Here is a 19,983-nt window from a genome sequence, read left to right on the forward strand (position 1 = left end):
AGCATCGAGCTCTGCACAGAGTGTGGAACCTGCTTGGAATTCTCCCTGTCCCCTAACTCCCCTAAAAAAAATAAATGAAGGAAAACATGACCATTTTAGTCTTACTGGTTTTGTCCTGGCTGGGATCTAGCTTAAATCTTAGAATGAAGCTCTAACGATTCAAGGGGATGAAGGTATGTTGGTCCACTCCAAGGAAAATGGGAAGAATAATAGGCCAATATTTCTCTCACATTTCTGGCACATAGCATGGTTAAGAGATCCAGAATGGAAGTCCTTTTCTTGAAATAAAGGTTTTGTCTCCGCGTCCCTACTTCAGTGTCTGAGACTAATTTGTACCCAGTGGTCTGCAAAGTGAGTAAATAATGGAGGAATCTTCCCAAGTGGAGTAGGTCTTTTTTCCTGTGAAACAGAGTTTGAAATCAGGCTGTTGGATGACAGATTTTTTTTCCCTGACACTGCCATTTTGTCATTCATATAGTATTTGTATGGTTAGGATAGGGTGGTGGGTCAGTCACTTGTTCTGAACGGGTCATTTCCAGTGTCATGTAAACAAAGAGCAGGACTTTGAGTTCGCCACACCTGGGTTCATCTCTGCCTTTGCTGTATTATATGAATAAAGTAGTTATATGATAAAATAATAGTGCATCTTACCACTGATAGAGTCAGAATGAATAAATGGAAAATAATGTTCATTTTCAAATGTTTAAAGATGGGGTGCCTGGGTGGCTCAGTCGAGTAAGCATCTGACTGTAGCTCAGGTCATGATCTCACGGTTTGTGGGTTCGAGCCCTGCGTTGAGCTCTGTGCTGACAGCTCGGAGCCTGGAGCTTGCTTTGGATTCTGTGTCGCCCTCTGTATCTGTCCCTCCCCTGCTCACACTCTCTGTCTCAAAAATAAATAAACATTAAAATAAATGAATACATTTTTTAAATGTTTAAGGAAATCAGGATTGTTTATCTCATTACAGAAGTACATTTCAAATAAAAATTTACTTTTCATGATAAATATTTACCAAAATGTATATTATACCCTTAAATTTATATTCAGTTGGGTTTTTTTTTTTTCTATTTTTTTAACATTTATTTATTTTTGAGAAAGAGAGCACAAGTGATGGAGGGGCAGAGAGAGAGGGAGACCCAGAATCCAAAGCAGGCTCCAGGCTCTGAGCTGTCAGCACAGAGCTCAACAAGGGGCTCGAACTCACGAACCTTGAGATCATGACCTGAGCTGAAGTCAGACGCTTAACCAACTGACCACCCAGGCGCCCCTGTAGTTGATTGATTTCTTACAAGAATGCCATGACAGTTCAATGGGGGAAGCATGATCTTTCTTTCTTTCTTTCTTTCTTTCTTTCTTTCTTTCTTTCTTTCTTTCTTTCTCTTTCTTTCTTTCTTTCTTTCTTTCTTTCTTTCTTTCTTTCTTTCTTTCTCTTTCTTTCTCTCTTTCTCTCTTTCTTTCTTTCTTTCTTCCTTTCTCTCTCTCTTTCTTTCCTTCTTTCTCTTTTCCCCTTTTTACTTCCTTCCTTCCTTTGATAAAGAGCACATGCACACAAGCCGAGGAGGGACAGAGGGAGAAAGAGAATCCCAAGCAGGCTCCACGCCCAGCACAGAGCATACAGGCCTCAATCTCACAACCGTGACATCTGGACCTGAGCTGAAGTCAAGAGTTAGACACTTAACTAAGACACCCGGGCGCCCCAGGCATGATGTTTTCAATAGATGGTTCTATGGTAACTGGATAGTTGGATTCTAGCCTCATACCATTTAAAAAGTTCATCCAAAATGGATCATCAACTACAATATAACTGCTAAAACCATAAAACTCTTGAAGAAAACATAGGGCTTAAATCTTCGTGACCTTGGATTAGGCAATAATTTCTTAGCTATAACACCAAAATCCTGGGCGATGACAACAGACAGACAAATTGAACTTAGTCAATATTTAAAACTTTGAAAACCACGATCAAGAAACTGAAAAAACAATGCACAGGACGGAAGAAATCTTTGGAAATCTTATCAATTAAGAGACTTGTATCCAAAAACCTATACGTACAGGGAACTGTTGCGACTCAATACTAAAGAAACAAACAACACAGCTTTTTAAATGCGTAAATTATTTGAGTAGATACTTCTCTATAAGGGATGTGCTCATGGCCAATAAGCACATGAAAAGATGCTCCCAATATCATTAGTCATTAGGGAAACGGAAATGAAAACCGTAAGAAGAAAGCACCTCTCACCAGTAGGAGGGCTTTAATTAAAGGACCGGAGTGTTTGCAAAGAAACTGGAACCCTCACGCAGTGTTGCTCGGAATTGTTGGTACCGCCCTCTTGGGAAGACATTTTGGCAGCTCCTCAAAAAGTTAACCGTGGAGTTACCACGTGACCAGCAATTCTGCGGCTACGTATAGACGCAAGAGAAAGGGAAGAAACGTCCACACAAGACGCAGACACAAGCGTTCCCGGCGGCAGTATTCCTGACAGCCGAAAGGCAGCCGCAACCCACGTTTCCCGTCAGTGGGTAAGTGGATTCACAAGACGTGGCCTGCCCATCCCGCGGGGCTTACTTGGCGGTGACGAGACCGGGGAGCCGCGCGAGCGCCATGCTGTAGGAAAGAAGGCGGTCGCGAGGGTCATGTGCTTTATGACCGTTTATAGGAAATGCCCGGAATAGGCAGACACCTAGAAACACGGGGTAGATGACTGTTCCGTAGGGTCCAGGGTGGAGGCGTGGGGAGGGACTGCTCATGGGTACAGAGTATCGTTTTGAGATGACTGAAGGGTTCTGAAATGGTGTTGGTTGCATCAGAGTTCTCCAAGGAAACGACCAATAAGACGGTTTTTTATTTTTTTTTTTTTAATTGATCTCCTCCACATGCCAACGTGGGGCTCAAACTCACAACCCCCGAGATCAGGCGTTGCATGCTCCACTGACCCAGCCTGTTGTCCCAAAATCTTGATTTTTTTAAATTCAGTCCCCATCATTCTCATTTCAATAGGTTTTTTTTAATCTTATCATATATATATATGATATATATATATGATATATATATAAAAAATTTTTTATATATTTTTTTTTCTTTTCTTTTTCTTTTTTTTTTTTTGAAGGGGGTTTGGACAGAGCACAAGCAGAGAAGGGGCAGAGAGAGAGAGGGAGCTGTCAGCGCAGAGCCTGACTCGGGACTCTAACTCACAGACCATGAGATCATGACCTGAGCCGAAGTCGGATGCTTAATCGACTGAGCCACCCAGGCGCCCCATTGTTTATAATTTTTTAAGTAAGCTCTGTGTCCAACGTGGAGCTTGAACTTAACACCGAGATCAAGAGTTACATGCTATAGGGGCCCCTGGGTGGTTCAGTTGGTTAAGCGTCTGACTCTTGATTTCGGCTCAGGTTGTGATCTCATGGTTCATGAGCTCGAGCCCCACATGGGGCTCCGTGCTGACAGTTTGGAGCCTGCTTGGGATTCTCTCTCTTTCTCTTCCCTCTGCCCCTCCCCCGCTTGTGTGTGCGTGCACTCTCTGTCTCTCTCTCTTTAAATAAATAAATAAAAACTAAAACTTTTTTTTAACGTGTTAGGGGAGGGGTGCCAGCTGGCTCAGGCGGTGGAGCTGTGACTCTTGATCTCAAGGGGTCATGAGTTCAAGCCCCATATCAAGGGCTCAATTACTTAAAAATGAAATCTGAAAAAAAAATCTGGGATTCATAGTTTTTCAAAATTCTTCTGGGGCGTGTGGGAGCAAAAAATGTGAAGACATGTGGTGTTTCACATTTGGCTTCTGGCATCAGGCCACAATTCAGAGTCTGCCTCTTGGGCAAGCTGACACATCCCAAGGCTTCAGATTCTGTATTGTAAAATAGAAGTTAATATGAATATTAAATAAAATAATGTATGTAAAATACTAAGGAGAGTACCTAACACATAGTAATCACTTAATAAGAGATAATTTCTGAATTGACATTGTTTTTCACAGTAAAATTCTCTCGACAAGAATCTGCTACCTACTACACAGCTATTACCTCTGGGTCCTTGTTCAGTATATTACCACACTTTTTCTTGCTGAGCTCAGAAAACACTTCAGAATTCCTCCTGGCGCTCCTGTTGGTTGTCACTGCCAGCTGTTCAGACTTCTGCCAGATCTTGGGATAGTGGAGAGAATATAGGCCTTCTGTGCAAAATGGACTTAAATAGCAGACCTTGGGGCACCCAGGTGGCTCAGTCGGTTAGACGTCCGACTCTTCGTTTTGGCTCCGGTCATGATCTCACAGTTCATGGGTTCAAGCCCCACGTTGGGCTCTGCACTGACAGTGCAGAGCCTGCTTCTGATTCTGTGTCCCCCTCTGTCTCTGCTTCTCCTCTCCCTCCCACGCTCTTCCCCTCTCTCTTTTCCCCCTCTCTCTGCCCCTCCACTGCTTATGCACACAAGCTCTCTCTCAAAATGTATAAACTTTAAAAAAAAAAAGGGACACCTGGGTGGCTCAGTCAGTTAAGCGTCCGACTTCAGCTCAGGTCACAATCTCACACTCGATGAGTTCGAGCCCCGCATCGGGCTCTGTGCTGACAGCTCAGAGCTGGAGCCTGCTTCGGATTCTGTGTGTCCCTCTCACTGACCCTCCCCGACACTTGCGCTCTCTCTCTCTCTCTCTCTCTCAAAAATACATAAACATTTTTTTTTTAATTAAAAAAAATAAAATAGCAGACCTGAGACTTGTATTCTGAGAAAGGCCTGCTTGCAAGGTTGGGCATTGGCTGGCATCTGGGAACTTGAATATCTAACATTTTCCTGTCAATACAAAACTTTCCTGCATGCGAATGTCTTCGTGTGCCCACTGTGTATTCACTGTATGGTTTCTGCTGAACACCTGCTTTCATTTGAAGAGTCTGGAATCTGGTACATTCTAGACAGGAGTAGCTGTATGATCAGCCACCAATCAAAACCTTGAGCACTGAGTTTGTAATGAGCATCCTTGATAAACATTTCACACGTTGTGTTCTTCCCATATATTGGCAAAGATTATGTCCTGTGTGACCCCACTGCGGGGAGAACTTGGGTAAACTTGGGCCTTGTTTCTGCCCCCGTTTTGCCGGTGCATTTTCTCCCTTTACTGATTTTGCTTTGTATCCTTTGCTGTAATGAAGTATAGCAGGAACGTGACCACGCACTGGTCCTGTGAGTCAGCAGACCTGAAGGTGGTCTCGGGGGCCTGGACACCCCTCACAGTCCAGCACTCTCGTGGCCAGATGATCTTGAACAAGTCACATACTCTTCATTTTACCATCTTCATGTATGTAGCGACTACCTTCAACCTGAGTTGTGAGGACAGAGTGATGCTTACTTTGTATTTAACGCAGTGAATATAAATTTAAGGGTATAATACACATTTTGATAAATAAGTATTTGTCGTGAAAAGTAAAATTTTATTTGAAATGTACTTGTGTAATGAGAGAAACAATCCTGATTTCCTTAAACATTTAAAAAAACTTATTTATTTTAATGTTTATTTATTTTTGACACATTAAGCATGAGGGGGGGAGGGACAGACAGAGAGGGTGACACAGAATCCGAAGCAAGCTCCAGGCTCTGAGCTGTCAGCACAGAGCTCAACGTGGGGCTCAAACCCATGAACCATGAGATCATGACCTGAGCCAAAGTCAGATGCTTAACTGACTGAGCCACCCCATCGCTTAATGGTGAAATATTCAGTGTTTCCTCCTAAAACTGCAAAGAAGGTAAAAATGTCCACCCTCACTACACTATTGCACATTCTTCTGGATGTTCTAGCCTGTGCAGTAAGGCGGGAAGATGACAGAAGTCATGAAGACCAGGAAGGAAGAAGTAAAACTATTCCTGCTTGCAGACCACATAATCGTAAAGTCCAAAGAGATGCACAAGAAAGCTACTGCAATTGTTGAGCAAGGTTACTGAAAACAAAGTCGTTATATAAAAATCAGTTGTATTCCTATAAAACTAAACAGGCTCTCACCATACCATCCGACATTTCCACTTTGTTATATTTACCCAAAGGAATTGAACATTAATGTCTACACGGTAACCTGCACACAGATGTTTTATAACCATCTTGTTCATAACTGCCCAACCTTGGAAGGAACTGAGATGTCCTTCAGCAGGTGAATGGATAAACTGGTACAGCCAGACAGTAGAATGTTATCAGCACTGAAAGGAAATGAGCTATCAAGCCTTGAAAAGACCTTGAGGAACCTTAGAATCATTATGACAAGTGAAACAAGCCAATCTGAAAAGGCTAACATTCTGTAGGATTCCAAGTATATGACACTGTGGAAAAGGCAACGCTGTGGAGGCATTAATGGTGTCGGGTTGGGCAGGAGGGATGAATCAGCAGAGCACAGAGATTTTTAGGTCAGTGGAGCCATTCTGCATGATTCAGTAATGGTGGATAGCTGTCATTACACAGTTTTCCAAAGCCATAGAAGGTACAGTGATGATGATGTGTCCGTACCGGCCCATCAGCTGTTAAGCAGTGCACGGTTCTAGTGAAGAGTGTTGGTGACACTTAGGGCCAGTGTGTGCATTGGACATCTCTGTACCTTCTGCTCAGTACTGCTTTGAACCTAAAACTACTCTAAAAAACAAAGTATTTTTTTTTTTAAAGCATGTGTAGGGGCGCCTGGGTGGGCCAGTCGGCCAAGAGTCCAACTTCAGCGCCGGTCATGATCTCACGGTTCGTGAGTTCGAGCCTCATGTCGGGCTCTGTGCTGACAGCTCAGAGCCTGGAGCCTGTTTCAGATTCTGTGTCTCCCTCTCTCTCTGACCCTCCCCCACTCGTGCTCTGTCTCTCTCTCTCTCTCTCGTTCTGTCAAAAATAAATAGACATTTAAAAAAAAATTTTTTTAAACCATGTGTAGTAGTGTAATGAAACCAAAGTAATCAGAGGGGCACCCAGCTGGCTCAGTTGCAACTCTTGACCTCTGGGTCATGAGTTCATGCCCCATGTTGGGTGCACGAATTGCTAAAAAAAAATTAAATAAAAACTTAACACAATAATTAGAAATAAATTTATCTAATAGGCAAGAACTTTATACTGAAAATTAAAACATTTATTGGAGAAATGAACGAAGACCTAAGTAAATGGAGAAAATGCCACAATTAGAGATGGGGAGCCTCCATTGTTATTACTTCAGTGCAATGTAGATTATACTATCAGTAGGCTTTTCTGTAAAAATTGATAAGCCGATTTTCTTCAGTGTTTATTTAGAGAGAGTGTGCAAGCAGGGCAGGGGCAGAGAGAGAGAGAATCCCACGCAGTGTGCTCACTGTCAACACAGAGCCCAGTGTGGGGCCCGAACTCACAAACCATGAGATCTGAAATCAAGAGTCAACATGCTTAACCAACTGAACCACCCAGGCCCCCCGATAAGCTGATTGTCTAAACATTATGTGGAGATTGCAAAGTGATCTTTTTGTTGTTGTTAACGTTTGTTTATATTTGTGAGAGAGAGAGAGCAAGTGGGGCGGGGGGAGGGGGGGGTGGTTACAGAAGATCCAAAGCAGGCTCTGCACTGAACGCAGCAAGTCTGATGCAGGGCTCAAACTCATCAACTGCGAGATCATGAGCTGAGCCGAAGTCAGACGCTCAACTGACTAAGCCACCCAGGCACCCCTGTTAAGCGTCATCTCTTGATTTCACCTCCAGTAAACAATCTCACGGTTTGTGAGATTGAGCCCCAAGTGGGGCTCCCTTTTGCAACACAGAACCTGCTTGAAATTCTCTCTCCCTCTTTGTCTCTGCCCCTCCCCTGCTTGCAAGCGTACATGACCGACCTCTCTCTCTCTCGTTCTCTCTTGCTCTCAAAATAAATAAAGTTTTAAAAAGCATGAGTTGCCATAAAACAGTTTAGACTTAAAATTGGCATTAGAGGCGCACCTGCCTGGCTCCGTTGGTGAGCATACGACTCTTGATCTTGAGGTGGTGAGTTCGAGCCCTATGTTGGGGGTGGAGCCGACTTAAAAGTATTAGTAAACTTTTTAAAAAATAAGTAAAATATAAAATAAACTGACATCAAAATAGATCTCTGGAACAGAGTAGATAGCCCAGAAATAGACCCACACCTTTGTGGTCATTTAATTTGGACACAGGCATCAAAGCAATCCAGTGGGCAACAATGCCCTGCAACGAATGGTGCCGGAACAGGGAAATGTTCATGTGAAGAAAATTAAACTTTGACATCAACCTCACAGCTCCTACAGACTGGATTCGGCACACATCACAGACTTAAACATAAAAGCTTAACCATAACAGGAGGTGTAAAACTTCTAGAAGAAAGTATAGGAACATACCTTCGTGACCTGCAGGTAACCAAACGTTGCTCGGATGGAGCCCAGTAAGCAGTAAGCGCTGAACAAAGCGCCGGAAGCTGACACGCTGACCAGATGGGAGCATATCCGTCACAAGACACCATCTCACAAAGAAACAGACACAGCACAAACTGGGAGAACATACTCATAAATTGTATGTGTCCTGAATACGTAACTCCTACAAATATATTTATTTAAAAAAAAAAAGAAGACAACCCAATTTTTTTTTTTAATTTTTTTTTCAACGTTTTTATTTATTTTTGGGACAGAGAGAGACAGAGCATGAACGGGGGAGGGGCAGAGAGAGAGAAGGAGACACAGCATCGGAAACAGGCTCCAGGCTCCGAGCCATCAGCCCAGAGCCCGACGCGGGGCTCGAATTCACGGACCGCGAGATCGTGACCTGGCTGAAGTCGGACGCTTAACCGACTGCGCCACCCAGGCGCCCCGACAACCCAATTTTAAAGTGAGGATTTGAACACTTTACCAGAGGAAACATACACAGGCCAATAAACACGTGAAAAATACTCAGCACCATAACTCATCAAAGAAATGCAAATTAAAACCACAATGTGTTGGCACAACCAGGTTGTTTATAAACAACTGTGGCAGAGTAAAATGGTACAACTTATTTTTAAAACATGGCAGCTTTTGTAAAACTAGACTTAAACGTACATACGCAATACATACGTGTGTAAGAGTGTGCATAGTAGCTTCATCCATGGTGCCGTGAGCTGGAGACAGCCCAGGACCCCAGCAATAGGGCGGATTAACAAACTGTGTGTTCATATGGTGGGCTATTGGCCAGCAACTAAAAGGGGGAGAAAGTCCACTGCCAGGGTGCTGCCTCCCTGGGCCTCAGCTGTGCCCCGTGCCCCACGCTGGGCTCCACGGTTGCCAGGCTCTGCGCCCACCCTGCCACTCCTGCACCCGGGCCCTTGGCGCTGGTCCGAGCGCACGTGGACCTCCTGCTCCCCCGCGGGCCTTCTGGCTGTGGCACCGCTGAACACCCACGGACGCAAAGCTTGCTTGAGTTCCTGAATGATGTGAATAAGGAGGAAAAGAAGATCTAGAAGCATAGGTCCCTCCCCAAGATGTCTGGGGCCTGGGAGCTGGAAGTGGATGGGATAGAAACCAAATTAGTGTGGAAAGTTTCCGGAGAAAAGATGACTGTGACTTTCAACATGAACAACAGCATCCCAGCAGCGTTTGATGGGGGAAGAGCCCTCCCGAGGGCAGAAGGTGGAAGAACAGGAGCCTGAACTGATGTCCATTCCCAGTTCTGTGGTGGAAGGTAAGAACGGTGGCAAGAAGGGCCTGGTACTGGACTGTCCCTACCCAGAAGATGAGGTGGGCAAGAAGAGGAGGACGGCAGTGACATTTGGCCGTCAGAGAGGTGAGCGGACAACATCAGTCCGTTGTCGAGTCTGAGTGAAAGGACACAAGTTACATGCTCACCACCGACTCCCTGGCCTGGACCGTTATGACACCAGCTGGATCTTCTGGCCAACCAGGGTTGGGAGGGAGGGCAGTCGGACAACACTTTTGCAGGTGAGCACAGCCCTCGAGCACCAGGAATACGTTACTTTCCTCAAAGATCTGAAAGGTTGTGTCAAGAGCCAGTAGAGCAAACAAGACAAGATGTTGAACATCTCAAGTTTATGGCAGCCTCTGGCCAGGGAACAAGCCTACTCTTAAACCAGACACACACACACTTTGAGATGGTTTTCATCTGAGCACCGTGGAAAATAAAGCAGATGCAAAGTAGTTGCATTGCCCTCTTTTTTACTGTTAATCTCTTTCTTTCTGTAAACTCTATTGCTCCTCGATTTTTGTATAATGTAATGACGAACAGTACAATTGGCTTATGTCCTCCAGAAAGAGGTGGAGAGAAGAAGGCGGACCAACTAGGGACCTTAGGACTGAGGAAGTTCATGGTGATGAGTTCCCTGAGTCTTCTTTCTACCTCCTGTATCCCAAACTTGAAGCTGAGAAAGCTAGCGACCTGGAAACGCCACTGGGCAGAAACAAAGCAAGCAAAAAGATGCCTGCTTTCCGTAGCCAAAAGAAAGGGAAAGGGGCAACCTAGCAAGACAGAAAACTTTTAGGCAGTATCCTCCAAACTCTAGTCAAATGGCACAGAAAAAAAAACATTCCGCTGCCCACACTCTCACCAGCAGGTGCCAAGTGGGGAGCCTCAACTTCCATGCCCGCCTGGGAGTACGAAGGCATCCCTCCCTGGCCCGTGACCTGTGCAATGTCAGAGGAAGGCTAATACGAGTCAGGACTTTTACCGTCACTAGTAGTGACATGGCCACTCCCACCATGGTGTTGGGGGATGCTGCGTGGGAAACTAGAACTCCCACCATCCCCTAGCAGTGACCAGGAGCAACACTCAGGTTCCAGGAGCAGTTGTGGAAAAAGCCAGCCAAAATAGAAGGTTTTTGTAAAATCCAGAACCTGGTAACTTAATACAGAAAATATCTAGGTTTAAACTGAAATTCCTATGTCAGGGACCCCTGGGTGGCTCATTCGGTTAAGTGTCCAAGTCTTGATTTAGGCTCAGGGTGTGATCTCATGGTTGTGGGATCGAGCCCCACATCAGGGTTCTGCACAGTACCTGCTTGGAATTCTCTCTATCTGAGGTTTAATAAATAAGCTTTAAAAAGAAAAAAATTAAAAAAATAAGCCAAGAGGAAAAAAATCATATGTCATACTGAGAACCAGGGAGATGTTAAACTGAAAATTTTTTTTAACTTTTTAGAATGTTTATGTATTTATTTTGAGAGAGAATAAGGGGGGGGGGGGCGGGCGGAGAGAGAATCCCAAGCAGGCTCCACGCTGCCAGTACAGAGCCCAACACAGGGCTCAGTCTCACAAACCATGAGATCGTTACTTGAGCCGATATCAAGAGCTGGACTCTTAACTGACTGAGCCACCCCCTTTGACTGAATTTTAAAAAACAGTCAAGGGGCAGCTGGGTTGCTCAGTCAGCTAAGCATCCGACTTTGGCTCAGGTCATGATATCACAGCTCATGGGTTCAAGCCCCACCTTGAGCTCTGTGCTGACAGCTCAGAGCCTGGAGCCTGCTTTGGATTCTGTGTCTCCCTCTCTCTGTCCCTCCCCCACTCGCACACACACTCTCCCTCTGTCTCTTTCTTCCTCCCTCACTCTCTCTGTCTCGAAAATAAACATCAAAAAAGTTTTTTCAAGGCAGTCAGTATATGCCAACACCAATATGTTAGAATTACCTGACAAAAATTTTAAAGCAGTTAGATTAAAAAAAAAAAAAAAGACAGTTCAACAAGCAATTATGAATATGCTTGAAACATGAAAAGAAGTTGAAGCCTCAGCAACGAAATCGAAGACATAAAGAAAAACCAAATAGGAATTTTAGAATTGAAAGACGCAGTAACTGAAACAAAAGCTTAGGGGTGTGCTCGGCAGCAAGGTGAGGAGACCTAAGAATCGTGGACCAGGTGATGGAAGATGTCTGACCTGAACAAAGGAGAAAGTAGACACTAAAAAAAAAAAAAAAAAAAAAACCACAGAGGCTACGGGATCATGACAAAAGCGAAATTGGTATTCTCGGTGTGCTGGATGGAGAGAAGACGGGCGGAGAAGAAAAAACGCTTGTATGAACAGTGGCTAAAGGTTTCCCAGATTTGGCGGAAGACACAAAACGACTGGTTGAGGAAGAGGGTCACACCCAACAGGACGCCGTGCGGGAGATCCCTGCTGAGACAGGGTCGTCCCATTTCAGCCCACTCACTGAACACAGAGCAGCTTTACATCCGCGAGAGAGAAATGGGTCCCCACCGACCTACGGAGGTGAGACAGCTCGGGCGGCAGTGGTTGCTCGTGCGAATCCGTGCAGGTGGCACTACAGTGCAAGCGCTGAAAGAGAGACCGTCTGCCCAGATGCCACACCCAGCAAAAGTAACCCTGCGGGAATTAAGTGGGAGTCAAAGCACTCCTAGACCTAAAAGAGTGTGCTGCCAGTTGACTTGCCCCGTGTGTAAAGAAAGGAAGTTCTCTAAACAGAAAAGAAACAGGGGCACCCGGAGGGGCTCAGTTGGTTAGGCATCCGGCTCTTGATTTCGGCTCGGGTCATGATGTCACGGTTCATGGGTTCGAGCCCTGCGTCGGGCTCCGCGCTGATGGTCAGAGCCTACTTGGGATTCTCTCTCTCCCTTTCTCTCTGCCCCTCACCTGCTTGTGCTCTCCCTCTCTCAAAGTAAATAAACATTTTTTTAAAAAAGAAAAGAAATAAAGAAGGGACCTTGGAACCTCAGGAGGGCAGAAAGAACAGTAAGTAAACTTAACGGCTTTCCTTCTCCTTTGAGTCTTCTGTGTAACTTTTTAATAAATAACAAATGAGGCAAAAAAATTGACACTGCTGTATTTTTAACAAGTTGTTGAGGCATAATGCATATATCCTCCAATTCACCCATTTAAAGCATACAGTGGTTTCTGATACATTATCTTTCTTGTAGTAAATTATGTGTAACTTAGGATTTGCATCTTGCATTTCCACTTTTCATTGTAAGGTTCAGTGACGTAAAGTACATTCATACTGCCGCGCGGCCATCACCCCAACGCTGTCCAGAACTTTTTCGTCATCCCAAATGGAAACTCTGTGCCAATTAAATAATTATTGCCCGTTCCCTCGGCTCCTGGCAACCACCGCGGTTCTTCTTACTGCTATGAATTTGACTGTTTTAGGATCCTCGTACGGTGGGGCCTTCCACTGTTTGTCCTTTTGTGCCTACCATAGTTCACGTAGCGTGACGGCCGCAAGGTTCTTCTGTGTTCTGGCGTGGAGGAGACTTTCCTTCCTTTTCAAGGCTGAACAACACTCCTCTGTGTGTGTGCACGCACTCCGTGCCCTGTTGACGCATTCATCCGCCGACGGACATCTCTGTTGTTTCCACCTTTTTGCAGTTGTGAATAATGGTGCTGTGAACGTTGGTTTACAATTCTCTGTTGAGGACCCTGCTTTCGATTCTTTTGTACGTATACCCAGAAGTGGACTTGCTGGATCCTTTGGTAAGTCTATACTTAATGTTTCGGGAACTGCCGTGCTATTTTCCGCAGTGGCTGCACCGATTTTATATCCCCACCAGCAATTCTTGAGAGTTCAGTTTCCCCACATCCTCAATAACACTTGTCATTTTCCGTTATTTTTCATGATAACCATCCTGACGAGCGTGAAGTGGTGATCTCATACGGTTTTGATCTGCATTTCCCCTCTAGTGATGTTGAGCGTCTCTTCATGTCCGTTTTGGCCATTTGTATGTCTTCTTTAGTGAAATGTGTATTCGAGTCCTTGTCCACTTTTGAGTTGAGTCATTCATTCCTTGTTTTTGAGCTTTAGGAGTCCTGTATATATCTGGATATGAATTATCAGATACATGATAAATAGAATATCTTTATGACATGGACACAGAAGACCACAAAATGTATAAACACCACTGGAAAAGACTGATAAGCTTAATTACATTAACAACCATATACAAGAGAACAGCTCTAGTAATCAGGGTTGAATATGATTGTTTATGATAACTATGTTAAAATTACAGACTTTTTTTTTTTTTTTTTTAATTAGATCAGGGGAAAGGGGCAGAGAGAGAGAAAATCCTAAGCGCAGCACGGAGCCCAACACAGGGCTCGATCCCATGACCCTGGGATCATGGCCTGAGTTGAAATCAAGAGTCGGACACGCAACCGACTGAGCCACCCAGCACCCCAGAATTACAGAGTTTTCAGTAAGGGTTAGAATGAGGCAACAGACACCTGGCCGACTCAGTTGGTGGAGCATGCAACTCTTGATCTCAGGGTTGTGAGTTCGAGCCTCACGTTGGGTGTAGAGATTACTTGAAATAGAAAGAATGAGGCAAATGGCTTAGTTTGGTGGAAAGGATTCAATTTTAGGTGGGAGAAATGACACATGAGAATGTGAAAGCAAGAGGAAGCTGGTTGTGTTTAAGAAATTGTGCTGGTACAGCCATTATGGAAAACAGTATGGAGGATCCTTGAAAAACTAAAAATAGAACAATCAAATGATCCAGCAATTCCATTTATGGATATATATCCAAAGGAAATGAAAACACTAACTCAAAAAAATATCTGCTGTGCCCTCCCCGCCATATTCATAGCAGCATTATCTACAATGGCCAAGACATGGAAACAACCTAAGAGTCGGAGGGATGATGGATAAAGAAGAGGGAAGCATATACATACAATGAATATTACTCAGCTGTGTTAAAAATAAACGGAAAGAAAACAAAAGGAAGGAAGGAAGGAAGGAAAGGACAGAAGGAAAGAAAAGAGAAAAAGAAAATCCTGCCATTTGTGACAACACGGATGGACCCTGAGGGTATTATGCGAAATGAAATAAGTCAGACAGAGAAAGACAAATACGGTGTAACCTCGTTGGGATCTACGAAAGCAAAACAAACTCCTAGAAAAGGAGATCAGAGGCACCTGGCTGGCTCAGTCAGGGGAGCAAGCAACTCTTGATCTCTGGGTTGTAGATTCAAGCCCCACGTTGGTCTAGAGATTACTTAAAAATAAAGAATAATAACAGCGCAAAATCTGTTCAAGAAAAAAAAAGAAAAGAAAGTGGGTCAGATTTGTGGTTACCAGAAGCAAAGGGAGGTGGGGAGGGTATTAGGAGAAAGGTGGTCAAAAGGTGTAAACTCCAGTTACAAGATAAGTAAGTATCGAGGATATACTGTACAGACTGATGACTGTGCTTAACACTACTGTTTGCTGGATCGGAAGACTTATAGGTTAAGAGAGTAAATCCTAAGAGTTGTCCTCACAAGGAAAAAAAAAAAAGTGTTGTCTTTTTTCTGCTTCCTCGTTACCGTATCTGTAAGAAATGCCTCGTGGACACTAAACTTCTATATGGTCATCACTTCGCAGTATATGAAAGCGAGTCCACTGTGCTGTACATCTTTAACACGTACAGTGATGCCTGTCAATTTTATCTCAATAAAACCAGGGGAAATTAATTAGAATGCCAGGCAGGAAGAAAGAAAGAAGAAACTGCTTAGGAAGAGTAGAATTCAAGAAGCAGTGGGATGATGGGGATTAAGGGAGCACTTGTGATGAGCACCGGGTTATTAAGATAAAAACTTACTGGGGCGCCTGGGTGGCGCAGTCGGTTAAGTGTCCGACTTCAGGCAAGGTACGATCTCGCGGTCCGTGAGTTCAAGCCCCGTGTCAGGCTCTGGGCTGATGGCTCAGAGCCTGGAGCCTGTTTCCGATTCTGTGTCTCCCTCTCTCTCTGCCCCTCCCCCGTTCATGCTCTGTCTCTCTCTGTCCCAAAATAAATAAAAAACGTTGAAAAAAAAAATTAAAAAAAAAAAAACTTACTAAAAAAAACCATACACACTGTGGGGACGGGTGGTGCCGCCTGACAGCTGGTGCAGTCCCTCGGTGTTTGTTCCTCAGAAGACACCTCTGCGTCCGTCCGTTCCAAAAACACTTGTTCAGCGCTGCCTGTCGTTTGATCAGGCAGTTTCCTACCTGCTTGGGATACACCCGTAAGCAACACAGACGAAGATCCTTGCCTCTGGGGCTGGCAGTTTTCCACTGGGGGGATCACACTATCCCTATATTTCTGGGTCTCACTTCTTTTTCCTCAGGCTGACAAAACCAAAAACTTGAATCCTAGTGTCTTCTTTAGTGAAATTTAAACAGTTTCCTGTAAATACCTTTGATCATTATTTATAATCTCCTAAATGGTCCACACTCCACTGATAATACTATGCCTTTCAGTGACCCACTACAGCAGAGAGGGCGCATGCGAGTGGGGAGGGCAGAGAGAGAGAGAGAGAGAATCCCACGCGGGCTCCACACTCAGCACAGAGCTCCACGTGGGGCTCGATGCCACGACCCCAGCATCGTGACCTGAACTGAAATCAAGAGTCAGACACTCAACCGACTGAGCCACCCAGGGGCCCCTGCTACAGTTTTCTTGGGAGAGAATACCAGAGCCATTTACACAGGATAACAGAGGAAATGAATAATTCTTATCTGTTTGTAAAGTGATGTTACAATTCAGTACTCAGGTTATATATAAGCAAACGGCTTCATCTGAAGCCCGCCATTTTATTTAAAAAATGCCAAGTTTTCGTCATAGTTTAAGATCTCTTCTTGAAAAGGAAGTTCTCTTTCTCCTGTCTGTTGAGTAGCCCCCTCTCCTTTGAGCTCCTCGCCTGCCGGCTGCCTCATTAACAACTAGGCTTTGCAGTGATGTTCTGAGTCCTCCATTCCTCTTCGTGTTAGGATTGATGTTATGAAAGGAAATCATCGCGACTTCCCCCGTTAGATTTCAAGGTCAGCACAGACTTCAGAGCTTTTGTAACAAGTCTCCTCTTTAAAATGACTTTGTTGCACAAATTCCGTTTTCTTTCAAAGAGAAAAGGATCTCTTTGCTCCTTCCCTAGCGATCAGTGGCAGTACTTGAGATCTCAAGGCTTTAGCACACAGTAAGAAAAATCCACAAAAGATGTGATTTCATCTAATTTTCACATGGCTATAAAGTGATTTTTCCCCCAGTTTTAAAATGCGGGTTAGCTACAGAATCACTGTTTTAAATGAGATTTTCCTGACTAGCTTCTGCTGAGGTATCATCTCTAGCAGAATTTGGTTAAGGAAATCGTTCAGGTAGGTCTCACTTCTTAGAAGTGAATCACCGGCTGTGGTTTCAGAGATGTTGGAGGACAGAAGAGTGTGCCATCATTTCTTCCTCCGGCTCTCAGGGTGGGGACTGAGGGGAGGGACACAGATCGGGCCAGGAAAGGCACCGGGATTCATCCGAACGAACTTAGAGGTCCCTGGCCTCGTCCCACAACACATCCCACCCAGCAAGTGGACGGTTGCTCCCAGGAGCTGCACAGAAAGGCAGAAGGGGGGAGGGGTAAGGAAAGGGCAGCTCACCTCATGTTCCTTAGGGGGATCTGGAAAACCATCTGTGTAGCAGATTTTGTCATTGGTGCTGACCCGTTAAGACTGTATTTCTGGAGAAGATGTAAACAGCTGTTAGGTTAGAGAGCAAGCCCTGGTGTGGTGACTTGGCTTAACCCAAGTGACTCCATTTGGGACCTGTCGTGTCTCTCTCTCTCTCTCTCTCTCTCTCTCTCTCTCTCTCTCTCTCTCTTTATAATGTTTTTTATTTATTTTTGAGAGCATGTGAAGGGGGCGGGGGGGGGGGGTGGTTGGGAGCACAGAGACTGAGATAGAGGATCCAAAGCAGGCCTTGCACTGACAGCACAAAGTCCAACACAGGGCTCGAACCCACGAACCAAGAGATTGTGACCTGAGCCGAAGTCGGACGCTCAACGAGCCACCCAGGCACCCCTCTTTTTTAATACATCTATGGAAATTCATTGCGAGCAAAAGTCAAGATGTTGGACTGTGGGAAAATTATGTCTTTGAGGTTGGATGAAGTGGATGTGCAGGATATGGATGCTTTCTTAGCGAAAAAGTATTCTTTTAAAAAATGCATAACTTACTGGATTCTCCTTCACTCTTGTACACACCCTTCAGAAAACATACCAGATACTGCTGGCAAAGAAAGGAGTTAATCCTTCACATTAAGGGGTTTGTACTATTTCTGGGGACCAATTTTGACTTTTTAAAAATTATATTTGTATTGTTATTAAGAAACAGTACAGGGGCGCCTGGGTGGCTCAGTCAGTTAAGCATCCAACTTCAGCTCAGGTCATGATCTCACAGTTTGTGGGCTCAAGCCCCGCGTCGGGCTCTGTGCTGACAACTTGGAGCCTGCTTCGGATTCTGTCTCTCTCTCTCTCTCTCTCTCTCTCTCTCTCTCTCTCTGCCTGCCCCTCCCACGCTCATGCTCTGTCTCTGTCTCTCTCAAAAATAAATGAACGTTAAAAAATTTTTTTCTTAAATAAAAGAAAAAGAAAAAATCTGGTACATAGCTAAAATCTGGGTTAGTTGTGTGACCTTGGAAAAGTGACTTCGTCTCTCTGATTCTCAGGTTTTTTTGTTTGGTTTTTTTTGTTGTTGTTTTTTTTAATCAGTAAATGGAGACATTGTGGAGTTGTCTGTAGGGTGAAGATGTGAGGTAGTTTGTGTAGAATCCTGGTCTGGGACCTGGTACACAGTCGATACTCAATAAATGTTAGGCAAAAGTAAAAGTTCTGTTGTTAAGTAATTTCAAGAAGCAATTATTAAGCACCCGTTGTGGTCACACAGCCCCGCGTCCAGCTCTGTGCTGACAGCTCCGAGCCTGGAGCCTGCTTCGGATTCTGTGTGTGTGTCTCCCTCTCTCTCTGCCCCTCCCCTGCTCACACTCTGTGTCTCTCTGTCTCTCAATAATAAATAAGTGTTTAAAAAAATATTTTTTTAACGTACCAAAGTTTCCCCTCTTGATAAACCTTCAAGTTGTTTCCATTTTTCACTGCAGACTTTGTAGGTAGGTATTCAGCTTCACTTCCCTATCAACAAGTGGACTCCAGCTATAACCCCAAAATTATTGTTATATTAACTCCACACATCTGATCTCCCAAGATACGCCTGTAATCCGTGCTGCTGTATCCTCAGATCTGTCCGATAAACTCATTACACATTATATGTTGGCATAAGTAACATTTTTATGAGAAATAACTTTCCCAAAGAAAAATTTAATGAGAAGAGTGACTTTATTTCACATTTTTGCAAATCTCTTTGATGTCTGATTTAATGTAAGACATCTGGATTTTCTAATCTTTTTTGCATTCAATCTATTAGGATGTTACTGTGGTTCAAATACATGAAGAGATCTGTTCTCATGCAGATAAGAATATTTTAGGGGCGCCTGGGTGGCGCAGTCGGTTAAGCGTCCGACTTCAGCCAGGTCACGATCTTGCGGTCCGTGAGTTCGAGCCCCGCGTCAGGCTCTGGGCTGATGGCTCAGAGCCTGGAGCCTGTTTCCGATTCTGTGTCTCTCTCTCTCTCTGCCCCTCCCCCATTCATGCTCTGTCTCTCTCTGTCCCAAAAAATAAATAAACGTTGAAAAAAAAATTAAAAAAAAAAAAAAAAAAAAAAGAATATTTTAATAATTTCAGATAATTCTTCTTTGACACCGTAGCAAAAATATAAACGTAATTGTTCCTTAAAGGTGAATTATAATGTGGAGTATGAATATTGATGAACTTCTTGTATTCTGGTACATTAAAGTGATTGGTCTCTCTTGGTATTTAAATGCGTTTTTTACCTGGGTGGCTCGGTCGGTTAAGCGTCCGACTCTTGGTTTCTGGTTTCGGCTCAGGTCACCATCTTGCAGTTTCGTGAGTTGGAGCCCCACGTCGGGCCCTGTGCTGGCTGCGCAGAGCCTGCTTGGGATTCTCCGCTTCCCTCTCTCTCTCTCTGCCCCTCCCCGACTTGTGCTGCCTCTGCCGTTCTCAGGATAAATAAGTAAACTTGAAAAAAAGAATTTTTTTTTTCATAAAAATAAATGGGTTTGTTACCCGTGTGTGACTTTATTGCTTCACGCATTGGCCAGTAAAACGGTTCTGAATTCACTGAATTGTATTGTTCTTCCATTCCCTGTGTGTATCCAAAACCATTCGCATTTGTTAATCTTGCCACTTACTTCACGAGGAGAATTTTGTTGCAGTTCTAAAG

General features: G+C 44.3%; 1 protein-coding gene and 1 pseudogene across 1 annotated transcript in view; both read left to right on the plus strand.

Moving 5' to 3' along the window:
* The window catches only part of ASH1L (ASH1 like histone lysine methyltransferase), a 198,058-nt gene that overhangs the window by 139,315 nt on the left and 38,760 nt on the right, over window positions 1-19,983 (plus strand). The window contains 1 exon segment of the mRNA XM_032591884.1: window positions 13,282-13,386. Coding sequence (XP_032447775.1) covers window positions 13,282-13,386 — 105 coding nt within the window.
* Window positions 168-10,023, plus strand: LOC115505508 (annotated as a pseudogene).

This window comes from Lynx canadensis, chromosome F1 (assembly GCF_007474595.2).
Source record: "Lynx canadensis isolate LIC74 chromosome F1, mLynCan4.pri.v2, whole genome shotgun sequence".
In the NCBI taxonomy this organism is placed as follows: Eukaryota; Metazoa; Chordata; class Mammalia; order Carnivora; family Felidae; genus Lynx; species Lynx canadensis.